This window comes from Aricia agestis, chromosome 20 (genome assembly GCF_905147365.1).
Source record: "Aricia agestis chromosome 20, ilAriAges1.1, whole genome shotgun sequence".
Lineage (NCBI taxonomy): Eukaryota > Metazoa > Arthropoda > Insecta > Lepidoptera > Lycaenidae > Aricia > Aricia agestis.
The window spans coordinates 6,177,343-6,191,046 of record NC_056425.1 but is presented as its reverse complement, the minus strand read 5'-3'; the positions used below and the strand labels follow the sequence as shown (position 1 = coordinate 6,191,046).

General features: G+C 34.4%; 1 protein-coding gene across 1 annotated transcript in view; it reads right to left on the bottom strand.

Annotated features, from left to right (window-relative positions):
- Positions 1-7,044: 7,044 nt before the first annotated feature.
- Positions 7,045-13,704, bottom strand: part of LOC121737360 (G-protein coupled receptor dmsr-1-like) — a 95,015-nt gene continuing 88,355 nt past the window's right edge. The window contains exon 7 of the mRNA XM_042129027.1: positions 7,045-7,210. Within this exon, the coding sequence (XP_041984961.1) occupies positions 7,189-7,210 (22 nt within the window). The 3' untranslated portion in view covers positions 7,045-7,188. The remainder of the gene's footprint in view (positions 7,211-13,704) is intronic.

Sequence of the window (13,704 nt, the reverse complement as noted above, 5' to 3'; positions counted from 1 at the left end):
TGCGTTTCTCAATTCCTGACCGGTCATGGAAATTTTAAGGCCAAACTCTACGGATTTAATCTGGTAGCATCACCCATGTGCGAGTGCTCGACCGAAGGCAACATGTTTGAACAAACAGCTCATCATGTTCTCTGGGAGTGCAGTCTCTGGCAGGACGAAAGAACTACAATGCTAAACAACCTACTCTGCACATCTGGTGTCGCATACTACGGTGATCTCGTGGACAGCGCTAGGAACTTCCGTGCCTTCAAGCGTTTTTGTCACAATTACTATTGGCAACAGTCTAACACAATAAATTAATTTAGCTCTAGCATAGTAGTCACTATTATTATTAACGTTAATTCCCGTGGTGCTTCTCCCCTTCAGTTCTTTGACTTTCGGTCACTGCAACTTTGTGCTGTCTCCCGCTTTATATTGGGGAGGGAATCTGGAATTCTTCCTACTCCTCCTATTTTCTTCTGATTAATTTCGTTGCGGGTCCCAAGACAGCTTTAGCATGTCCCTCGGGCTCCCTGAGATCATATCAAAGGGTTTTCGTGGTTGGATGCCGCTGCCGATCCTGGCGACACAGGAGATACAGTGGTGGGAATGTGTGGTGGGCCAAAGCCCGTTTCAAATAGGTTTGTTTACTTACTTTTTACGTAGCTTTTTACAATATTTTTGTTGTTAAAATGCCTAAATGCCCTGTGAAATGGTGTAGAAGTCATACAGATACGACTTTTAATACAGGAATAACCTTTCTGTAAGTGAATTGTTTAAAATTATGCTTAAATTTCTTGTATTTTTGTCGACCCAAAAAAGATGGTTTATTTAAGTTGGAGCTAGGGTATTTGCATAAAATTAAGCTGATCTCTTTGTGTTTGTCTTATTAAATTTACATGTTATTATAAAAGTGCAATAATCCAAAAATAATATAATTACAAAATTTTTACAGTCGCCATGGACAGTGTTATGCAAGATGTAACAATTTAATCATAAACGAAATTTTAGGGTCTGGCTGACATTATATTAAATGCGTTATAAGATGATATGGGTATTCCTATATTTCTTGCTACGGATTTTTTTACAACAAAACAAAAAAAAAATGTAATATATATTTTTTTTATGAAATAAGGGGCAAAGGAGCAAACGGGTCACCTGATGGAAACCAACTTCCGTCGCCCATGGACACTCGCAGCATCAGAAGAGCTGCAGATGCGTTGCCGGCCTTTTAAGAGGGAATAGGGTAATAGGGGAGGGTAGGAATGGGAAGGGAAGGGAATAGGGGAGGGTAGGGAAAGGATTAGGGTAGGGGATTGGTCCTCCTGTAAACTCACTCACTCGGCGAAACACAGCGCAAGCGCTGTTTCACGCCGGTTTTCTGTGAGAACGTGGTATTTCTCCGGTCAAGCCGGCCCATTCGTACCGAAGCATGGCTCTCCCACGTATCAAAATCTTAAATCGAAAAATTACGTTCGATCGACAAAAACAAATAAGAATTTCCTTTAATATTGTAAATGAACAAAAATAAAAAACTGCTAACTGTTATTAAAATATTTTATTAATTGTGAGTTATAAACTGTACAAAATTTACGTAAGTTTTTAATTTCAATTCTGTAATAATTAAAATTTAGCACATAGATTTTTGTAATCTGAAAACGTCTTCTCTAGGTGCTCGGACAGTTTTAAATTCGCCCGAGTTTTGTTCATGATTATTACATACATGTATATTATAATTATTATCGATGTCTTAAGGATCACAGGAAAATGTTTGATTTAAAATAATAATTATGTGCTCGTCTCTTCGTGATAGTAGATGTGCTTGGTGTATACTGCATAATACTATCCGCTTTTGACAATTATTTGTTTCTTAACTATGACAATGACAATAACCGCGCAGGCTGTCGTCCGGCGCGCAATAATATGATACGTTACCTGGGATACGACCTTGGCGAAAATCTGAATTGTCATATTTTAGTGTTCGAAAAGGAGCAAAATTTAAAACGGTTGAAGTATGGGAGTTATGTTTCCTTAGTTTTTATTATTCGTAGAGTGGTGCAGAGTAAAATGAAGCCTGTAGTTGGTCATTAAGGCCATCCCCTGAGAAAACGACCTTGACCATACATTTGCCGTGTTGCCGAGATCGCGCCAAAATCCTATTTTTTTCTTATCTTAGTTCAAAATTGACCTAAAAAAAATTTAAACGTCCAGTATGTAGTTAATGAAATTGTCCATCTATTGGCGTGTGTTTCAAACACACGCCAATAGATGGACCGTAATTTGTAAAATACTAGGGAGATACTGAATTTATGCTTGAATTTAAATAAATTGGTATTACTTTGGAAGCTGATAATTATATCAGCTTTTAATTTCCAATTTTGTTGTTTATACTCATGAGAGTATAAAAACAAAAATTGGAAATTAATAACTATGAAAGGAACGTTCATATTATTATGCTGAAGATTAATGTTGTATTTTTACTATAAATTTGTAGCTTTCAAATTATGAGTTTAAAAGGCTCTAAAAACGGTAACTTACGGCATATCGTATCGTTCGTCGGTCGCGGTCGCTTGCGATAATATCGGAAAGTCATCTTGTATTTTATAAAATCATACTTTTAAAATTGGAACTGGTTTTCCAGTTTGTCAATTCAATTTTGGATAAAAAAAAATCTCATTTTAATACATACGTGGGAGAGCCATGCTTCGGCACGAATGGGCCGGCTCGACCGTAGAAATACCACGTTCTCACAGAAAACCGGCGTGGCGCTTGCGCTGTGTTTCGCCGAGTGAGTGAGTTTACCGGCGGCCCAATCCCCTACCCTATTCCCTTCCCTACCCTCCCCTATTCCCATCCCTACCCTCCCCTATTACCCTATTCTCTATTAAAAGGCCGGCAACGCACCTGCAGCTCTCCTGATGCTGCGAGTGTCCGGTCGACGGATGTTGCTTTTCATCAGGTGACCCGTTTGCTCGTTTGCCCCCTTATTTCATAAAAAAAACACATGCATCTAACTGCATCGACGCGCCACGTGCAATGTTAATACCGGATCCGTACATTTTTCTGCTAATGGACCATGCCCTTTTCCATGCTTCACTAGACAATATTTTGTGTGTTAGATATTTAAAAAGCCTGTAAAAGAACAAATATGAATCCCTTTAAATATTAATATGAGCAAATATAAAAGAAGGGCAAATCAAGGTTTTAATAAAGGAAAGAAGGAAACAAATTTAATGAAAGAAATATTAGATTATGAATAAAAAGAGGCAATAAAAACAAATTATCTGAAAAATGTTCTTTAATGACTTTTAGGTTTCACATTTAATTAAGCTTTATTATACTACAGAAAGATATACTCCAGGGCTATTTTCAGCATCAATATAATAAAAATATATTGGGAAATAAAATATTCAGTATTTACATTGACTTCTTGAATTGGTCGAGTTTCCTCATAACAATACGGGCTACGGCATTATTATACAAACAAATTGTGAAGATGTTTTAAAAGCTCAACAATAAATTTCATTGACTATATTTTGACGATATACTCAATAAAATTTTAAATACTAGAATTTAGTTACATATTTATTTGACTATAGCCAAAACCATGAGACGAAGCACTAATCTTCATTGTGAGTTCCTTCGTCACAACTAGTGTTTTGACTATCCCCGCGTTCCATTTGATGTTAAAAACGATCAAAACGCTCAAAATACGAGGCATTTTGAGCGTTTTGATCGTTTTGAACGTCAAATGGAACGCGTAATATATCTTTGCTATGTTTGACTTTTCTTTATTATATACATTTTTTTATTAAAATCTTTAATCTTAAAAATAACTTTAGTCTTACTGACTGCATACTAGGGTAAAAAACTCTTAAACAGCGATTACGTTGTAATACAGCAACCGTTAAACTAAGGGTGGGTTACACCGACTTACTTTAACTATAACTTTAACTTTAACCGTAACAAAATGTCAAATGAACTGTCAAATCCCCAGATAAAGTCAATAATGGACGCCATATTTGACGATAACCTTAACTATAACAACGCCTCAAGTGCAACCCACCCTAAAGTTAACGTCAAATCAGCCTTAAAATTAATTTCTATTAACATACTTATCAAGTGCTATGTACAATAACTTATTTGTTTGCTAGTAATAAAATTAAATTTCATCAAACTTATCGAAAATCCCAGCGAATGATTTGATCGATAAAATAGAATTTACATTGATATTTATTTATAAACACAAGTTGTTTATGTATGAAACAATATGTATTTTGTTTATAATAGCTATTATATTATATAATATAATAGCTATTATAAATCGACATTCAAATATAATATAAATATTCTAAATACTGAGATTAAATTAATTGTATTTTATTGATTAACTTTTTGTTGAGATAATAAAAAGTATATTTTACAGTAAATGTACGTATACATAAGAATTTTTTTACAGCAAATAATAACTTTTTTATTTTTAATAATATACATATATTAAAGAATCAAAGTTTCAGAAACAATTACAGTTTTTAAAACTAAAACAATGTAATATTAGTATTTATTAAATATTTATTTGTAATACAGAAAATAGTAGAACGTTTATTAAAATGTTTAAACATGCATGGCACTCTTAAGAGATCACAAACTATGTATAAACATTTAGGTAACTATGGGCATAAATTAAAAAAAATATTGAATCTTACTGCTACCAAAAAAGTTTGAGAACCGCTGGCCTAGTTTATAATGTGGCATTTCACTTGATTTTTTGTCGGTCGCGGTCGCATGCCGCGGTTCGGAAAGCTGAAAGCCACCGTATTTAGTATGCTACGGAAATCGTAGCAGTGCTACGTCAGCGTAGCACCTCTACGAGGTAACTTCTACGCCGTAGTCTCATTCAATTTGGAAACAAGACCTCACGTATGACGTAACACAAGATAAACCAGTACCTCTATTCTACTAATTTAATGCTACATTAGCTTCGTTCCTCGTTCGATTCAGTCCGACGCGAGGTTTGAAATGAAACAGCAAAACAGTATTTGCATAATATAGCGTCAAATGGTTTTATTTTATTTCTTACTATAGATGACTTTGGAACGTTAATCAGAATAATAAGAATAATCTTTAGAACGTATAGAATGGATTAATGTTGGGTTGCCTTGTTAAAAGTAGCCGCAAGTACCTCTAATTGAGCAAAATGAAAGCCCGTAATACAAACTTGCGTGTATTCAATAGAAAAGTAAGAGAATTAAGAAGGAATGACATTGAGGAATGACAGGACAATACACATAAAAATAAAAACGCCTGTTAAATAAAAATAGCAATCTTGCGAGTTCTCGACGTCCTAAAATAATGCCAGGCATAATAATTGTATTCCTGAACATTTGTCATATACAAAAGTGATGGCAACCCCAGTTTGCGGCTATCGTGCAACTGGCAACCATGGATATTCATGCACAAAATGCATAAAACTTTAATTTGGTATCAACATTATTAAAAAAATCGATGCTTCAATTTTGATGAAGAACTATGTCTGTTTACGGGCTGGCAACCCTAGGTTGCGGCCGACTTAGAGCTGGCAACCATTTATACCTTATTTTCTCACGTCATTTTCTTTCAAATGATGTAAAATTTACTGAAAAAAAAAATACATGCAAATGCATGCATTTATCTCATGAACATTCAACATAATTAGAGGTACTTGCTGCTACTTTTGACAAGGCAACCCAACATTAATCCATTCCTGCAGGATTTTACGGTCGGATCCAATACTATTAATTGTAATTAATTCAAAATATTGACATAAGCCCCACACATTAGCTGTCAAACTCTACATTAAATTCAAAGTTAATCATAATTAAATGTCTCTGAGTACGGCGGTTAGACACATAGAAAAGACACAAAAAAAAAGAAAAATTTCTTTACATACAAATTGATATTGTAGCTTACGTATACTGTAGTACTTAGTTTAAAGTTGTCTTAAACTCATATTATACACATTTAAATATGCTTTAAGTCTTTTAAATATTTTTTTCGAAAAAAAGAAGCACAAAAGGCCTTTTTGTTTTTGAAATTAATTAGAAAACGAGTTTTGAAATTAATTAGAGACAGTTTGCCTGATGGTAACGAAAGCAAGCATAATTACTAAGATGAATGAATTTAATATACATATACCCTTATTGGGCTTCTGGTAACAAAAAAGTTCCTGTCATCCTAAAATTATTGTTTCTACTTTTCTTAAACAATTTGAGAAGTTATATACAGCGTTTCGTATATCAAAAGAAACAACCATTTTCTCCAATAATGTTCAATGGTTCAACCCTAAGCAATTTTAGGGATCACTGCACATCTTTCAACTCTCATAATATGAACTGTGTAAGTATAGTAATTATATACATTATACATATTATAGTATAATATAAGCTATCAAATAAATTGATTCATAAACGTCTTACAGTCGAAATTTCCTACCTTCAAAATTGGCAGGAATATTAATTTTCGGACTCCAAAACTGGGAGAATCGTCTTCATTCTTGCTGTTCGACGAATATTGCCTAGATATAATCCGACCAAATATCGCAGGTTCGTCTTAAATCAATTTTGATAACTAGTACCTACCACTATTGTAGTATAAATTCGTTTAACATTCATAACCTTCTCAAACAAACACTTAAGCACTTGTATACAGCCACAATAATAATAATCTACGCTATAGAACATTTAGTAATGAAATAGAAATAGCACACACATTAATGATTTTCATCTCAATCCATTAGCATCACGGTTGGTGGTACAGAGATAAAGTTCATTTTAACATTAATTGCTTGTAAATTATGACAGTGCATTCCTATTTAATTATTATTTGTTGATATCTAATACTAATATGTGCAGTGTTGTGTCGAGTGCTGCAGGCCGTGCACAAGTCTAAGATCTCTCAGCAAAACCCGACGTTCATAAAAATAACAACCAATAATGTGCCGTCTTTTAATCCACCAATAGCGTGGCTCCGTGCGCGCCCGCTCACACCTCACTCCGCCAAAGAGACCTTATATCGAACACTGCGCTTTTGCCAAGCGATCTAATGGCGCGCGGCCTACGTATAGTATTTTATCTAGTGTATAGTATGTAGTTTATTACTATATAGTATGTAATATGCTGTATTTCATAGGAAATGTTCGCACACTGCGGGCACCCGCTGAGTGAGCCGACCTCACGGCACAGAAGTCTTCCCCCTGTAACAAAAATATTAAAATTGTATATCCACCTTACTTTATTAGCTGGTATTTTTAATTATTTATTATACAATTTAATTTATTCGCTTTATTTCTCGAATTTGGTTGGCTTACAACTAGCTAAATTACAGTATACTACTTAGATAGAACCCAAGCCTATTGCATAATATAAATTAAAAATGTTGTGTATTTTTTTTCAAATTAGCGCTACAATGTTCTTATACGGGTTTTTAAAAGCTACGGAGATTTTTTTCTTATTTTACATAGATTTATATTACAATATAAATAAAAAAAAAACACAAAATAAACAAGTAAATAAAATAACGTCAAAATCGCTTTATTAGTGTTAGTGCTAAGAAGTGAGGTACAGACAAAAACAAGTACCTATAGTTTGCATTATCTTATCTTATATCTTTAAACGAGCTTATATATATATATATATATATATATATATATATATATATATATATATATATATATATATATATATATATATATATATATATATATATATATATATATATATATATATATATATATATATATATATATATCTAAGAGAAGACCAGCTGTAGCCATAGCAGGGCCACCAATAGAAATGCGAAAGTATAGACAAACTGTGGACATAAACTAAAGGTGCCGTTCCGATCTTTACCGCGGCTAATCGCGACCGACAAAAATTCAATTAAAATGCCACTTTATGACAGACTATAGTATATGTCACACAGTCATATATTATTTGAATTTTTAGGACTATAGTCTGTCATTAAGTGGCATTTTAATAGATTTTTTTTATTTTTTGAAAACGAAAAAAGATCGGAACGCCACCTTAAGTTTATCTCCACAGTTTGTCCATACTTTCGCATTTCTACTGGTGGCCGTGCTAGGGCTACTGATATATTACAGCTATAGTATTGTTTGATGTTCTAACAGTGTAGGTAGATCTACAGAAAAAATAAAAATAAACTTTTTTAATTGAATATTTAGAATACCTACGCTTATTTAAAGAATTCGCCTAAATATAGACCTAGTTAACATACAAAGATAACAAGTAACGGCTAATAAACAAATTACAAAGATGTTCATACTAAAAAGTACATAAAAGAATTCAATACTCCATAAAACACTTTCTCAGACAAAAATAGCCCTGAGCATTGTTATAGACAGTACCGCCATTTTAAACAGCTGCCACGGAAAAAGGTTCAATAAAATAAGTAAGTCATATTTTATATCACTATAGCTTTTTACCCTTCTTCACCTTTAAGTCACGTACTCAAAGGGTAAAGGGGTCATGTTATTAGATTCTAGTTTTTACTGCTGTCTGACTGACTTTTAGTCAGATTTTCGAGAACATTTGAATTTTGTATAAAATTAGGGGCAAACGTGCAAACGGATCACCTGATGGAAAGTAACCACTGTCGCCTCGCGACACTCGCAAGAGCAGAATATCTAGAAATTGTATTTCTTGTAAATCGTCCGAAATAATTTATGTACTTATAGTCTTTAATAGCGTGTTTCATTATTCTAGCCCAGTGATAAAATTCCAATCCAGAACTCCAGAGTCCAGAGCGTAACACATAAGTACATTATTTCTGCGAGGCCAATCAGCGTTGGTCGGGCGCATCCACGCGAATTCGCGCGGATGCGCGCGCCTTTTTAAATTCTCAGAAGTAATAAAGTTTAAGGTTGAATTTGTTATGTTCAGTTTGAATAATTCGCCTCGATGCGCTTCGACTCTGAACTAGTATAAATTGACCATAAGGTAAGGGCAAAAGATAGTTTTTTTATTGATTTGATATTAAATTATCGAAAACGAAGTTGCGGGCAACAATATTACGATTATAATAGCTAGTTGTTATTAAATTACTAAATTGAACCTATTAATTTTATTTAACATAAAATATTTATAAGCACACTGTACGTCGCGTTAACGAACATAATAACATTGTATGTTGTAATATATTTAATGAATGCAAATTAATTTACCAATTATTATTTGTTAGTACCCGTCTGGGTTTAAGCGATCGTCGGTTTTGTAATTTAAAATGCTTCAGTTATACAATTAATGAGGGTTTCGATATTTCATTTGCCAGTGCAGATTCCAAAACACTTTTAAAATCTGTTAATAATCAGACTTTTCCATACCTACCACATTCTATCAGGTGGAGCTATGTAACAGTAGGGTTTTCGTGTAAATTATCGTGTCAAACAGCGTCATATGTTTAAATAATCGGCCAAATGCGAGTCGGACTCGCGCACGAAGGGTTCCGTACATAGAGCAAAATAGGCAAAAAATGTGTTTTTTGTATGGCCCCCCTTTAATTTTTATTTTATTTGAATATTATATTTAAATATTAAAGTACACATATAATGAAGGACTTTGCGAAAAATTGAAGTGCCTACCCAATGATATTCTATGTTACTAACGTAACTAGATTGGAAGTTTACGGTAGCAACGCGTTGCCACTTCGAAGATGCCTGCAGGCATATCTCACATACATAATGACATAACGAATATATGACTTGACATTGTCTTTTGAACAAAAAAGTGGTTACGCATTTATGAGAATCTTTTGTAAGACATTGCTACTCTAGTATTTTAGAAACTCATTGTGCCTACCTATTTCCATTGTTGATATAGAGCAAAAAAGGCCGAAAAAATCACGTTTGTTGTATGGGATATTTATTTTATTTCGTTTTTAGTATTAGTTGTTATAGCGGCAACAGAATGTTTGAAAATTTCAGAAGTCTAGCTATAGCGGTTCTTGAGAAGTTAAGACACACACACACGTATACACATACAGCCTGGAGACAAACAGACGGACAGATGGATCTTTATTTATTTTATTTCGTTTTTAGTATTTGTTGTTATAGCGGTAACAGAATCTTTGAAAATTTCAGAAGTCTAGCTATAGCGGTTCTTAAGAAGTTGAGATACAGCCTGGAGACAAACAGACGGACAGACGGAGACATCGAAGTCTCAGTAATAGGGTCCCGTTTTTACCCTTTGGGTACGGAACAATAAAAATGAGTATTCCCTACTACAATAAGAACCAGCGGCAGCCAGAAAAATGTATCATTAAAGGAAAGAACAACCAACAACTATGGAGTTTCGGTTTATTATTATTATTTTAGAAATATTTAAAAATTTTCATATAAGTGATAAGCCTTATTTTTGACGTGGGAGAGCCATGCTTCGGCACGACCGGAGAAATACCACGGGCTCACAGAAAACCGGCGTGAAACAGCGCTTGCGCTGTGTTTCGCCGAGTGAATCAGTTTACCGGAGGCCCAATCCCTACCTTTTTCCCTTCCCTACCCTCCCCTATTTCCTTCCCTACCCTCCCCTATTCCCTTCCCTACCCTTCCCTATTACCATATTCCCTCTTAAAAGGCCGGCAACGCACCTGCAGCTCTTCTGATGCTGCGAGTGTCCATGGGCGACGGAAGTTGCTTTCCATCAGGTGACCCGTTTGCTCGTTTGCCCCCTTATTTCATAAAAAAAATATATCCATACCAACATTGTCTGCAATTGAAAATAAAAATAAATTTTCTCTAACATAAAATAGTTTGATAAGGCAACGTATGTCCACATCATGTGCTTGAATAATTCTAAAAGACACTATTAATAGATTGTGAATTGAGTCTGAGCTGTACGTATATTAAAAAAAAAAAAAATCAGCCTGCATTGTCCTAACCAAACTTGGAAATAACATGTTACCAACGCGGGAATCGAACCCACGACCTCCGAGCCAAGAGCCGCGCTCTATACCACTAGACCACGGAGGCGTTAAACGTACGTATATTAACGTGTATCGCACTATATTAAAACATACTTCACTCAAGCGTGCGTCTTGCTTCGAATATTGAAAATTCCTGACGTTAGATTGAACTGTTAGAATGGTTGAAATTACGGTTCTGTCAGTTGGAGCCACACTCCGTTGCGTTGAAGTGCTTAAAAGGGCAACTGACCCAAAAAATCAAACATCGTCCTTTTCTCTTCACACTCACGCCCGTCTTTCATATGCCAGGTGAAAAAGGACGACGCGGAATCATCGCCAAATTAGTTTTTTCTTAATAACTCGATAAATATACAACATTTTGAAAATCCGCCAGGTCAGTGTCTCAATAATAGAATTTTATACAATGTGTTAAAATATTAACTTAGTTTTAATGCATTTTCTACTTCAGAAGCATACGTTAAAAAAAGCTACCAAAACTACTAACTACCAAACGAAACTATATAAAAAGTAATATCATTCCAAACCGTGCAAGCAATGCAAAAGCAAAGGTATTACAAATCAAAGATCTAAGGAATCCATATTTAAATATCTTGATGAAATAAACTAGGATTAATGTGATAATATACAGATGTATAAAAAAAATTGATAATACTTTAGGATGTGTATCAGTCCCCTGTATTGAGTTCACTGTAAAAATAGCTGTGCTGAAAGAGGCATTTTTTTTAAATTGTATGTCATCAATTTGCCCATACAAAAGTTGAAAAAGTTATTCTTTCAGCGCTGCACTTACACAGTAAACTCTATACAGCCTGCCTAGCATACGCCAACGAGATATCTCACTCTACCTGTTTTCTCGATGTTTGATGGTTTGTCTCTTCATCTCTATTGACCCTAGCATGACAAACATTTTATCTCGCGTAGATCTATCATCGAAATAACACATTTTTATAGAGTTAAGTAGAGATAATGTCGAGATTTTGACATTATGAGACGAATAGTTTTTAATTATCTCGAGAGTGAATATCTCACTCTCGTTGGCGTATGCTAGGCAGGCTGGAGTCTCATAATATTATTATATACTCTAAAGCAGTCTTTCCCAAAGTGGGCGGTAACGCCCTCTTGTGGGCGCTGGAGGTCTAAAGGGTGTGGGACCCAGAGAAAAATGGGAGCGTTGTGTAGATGCTTGGGGGGTGATTTATTTCATCTGGATGCATTTTAAATTGAAACAATGGGGGCGCTAAAACATATTTTTTTCGCAAAGTGGGTAGTAGACAAAATAAGTTTGGGAACCTCTTCCTAAAGTTTTATGCCCTAGTGGATGTTACGAAACAAAGTGTTTCGTGACATCCAGTAGAATCCAAAAAAAGTGAAAGAGACAAGAAATCGAATACAATGGGCAATGGCACAACTCTCTTTAAATATTTATACACGAACAAAATGTGCTGTTTATTTACCGAATGCCTGCAAACTTTTAAAACCCTCGATTCTGTCAGCCGCAGCTACAGAATTATTATGTCAAGAAAAACTTAGTGTGGAGAAAAACTGTCCAACTGAAAATAGTCTTGACTCTTGTGCGGTTACCAGTCACTTGGGATTTAAACACAATATAATTTATAAATGAATCTTATATCTTTAAATGAGCAATTCTTGTATATGATATATAATTGGAATCTAGGAATCGGCTCCAACGATTTTCATGAAATTTAGTATATTGAGGTTTCGGGGGCGATAAATCGATCTAGCTAGGAATCATTTTTAGAAAATGTCATTTTATTCGTGTTTTATCGAATACTGAGCAAAGCTCGGTCAAATAGCTAGTATTAAATAATTTGAGCTAATTTAAATAGACATTATGTTTATTTAACCGCTTTCTAGTTTAATATTTTGTTAATTTAATCTGATGTTTGATTAAACATTTGATATGTGATATGAAATAAAAGGCGAAACCAATTAAAATTGGTTTTGTTTAAATTGAAATTACCGCAAACATCAATTTGCTAAAAATGAATAGAAAATTAATACCTTTTAGATTGATTGATATTGCTCAATGCTCATATAAATTTTAATACATAAATGTGGGCAAAGGCTTTATAAGCATTGCTTTTATCCGAATATATTTTGTCAAAATACCTTCTGAATATGCGTCTACGTAATTAAGTATACTATTACAAACAGATGTCTAACTTCCGCATTTCTAGAAATAGACGTTTGTACGGTTGTACGAACGTCAGTCAATCAACAAGAATATCTCCTTGATATACAATAGCTTTGTCAACACTGTGCCTTTTTCTGTTCGTCAAGGGCATGCGTTATAGCGCAGTTAACGTTAACTGTTAGAAATATATGAAAATGTTGACTTAAGCCTCATTCATTTTCTGTCAAACTCTTCATTAAATTGAAGTTTAATCATCATTAAATATTATCTCTGAGTGAGGCAGTAAGATTCATAAAATTAAGCTTGGTTGTCCATAATACATACCATATCCAAAACTTCAAAAATGACAATATTGGCATTGCGTTCCTTTATTGAATGCGTCAAGAAACGCAACGCCAATATTGTCATTTTGAAGTTTTGGATACGGTCAGAGGGCATGCGTTGCGGGCATGCCTCACGTTCGCTGTTGACTGCGCTATAATGTATGCCCTTGACGAACAGAAAAAGGCATAGTGTGGACAAAGCTATTATTGTACACTGGTATTGACTTCACCTAGTGTCAGGTAACATTGTCTTCTCTACACAGAACTAAGAAT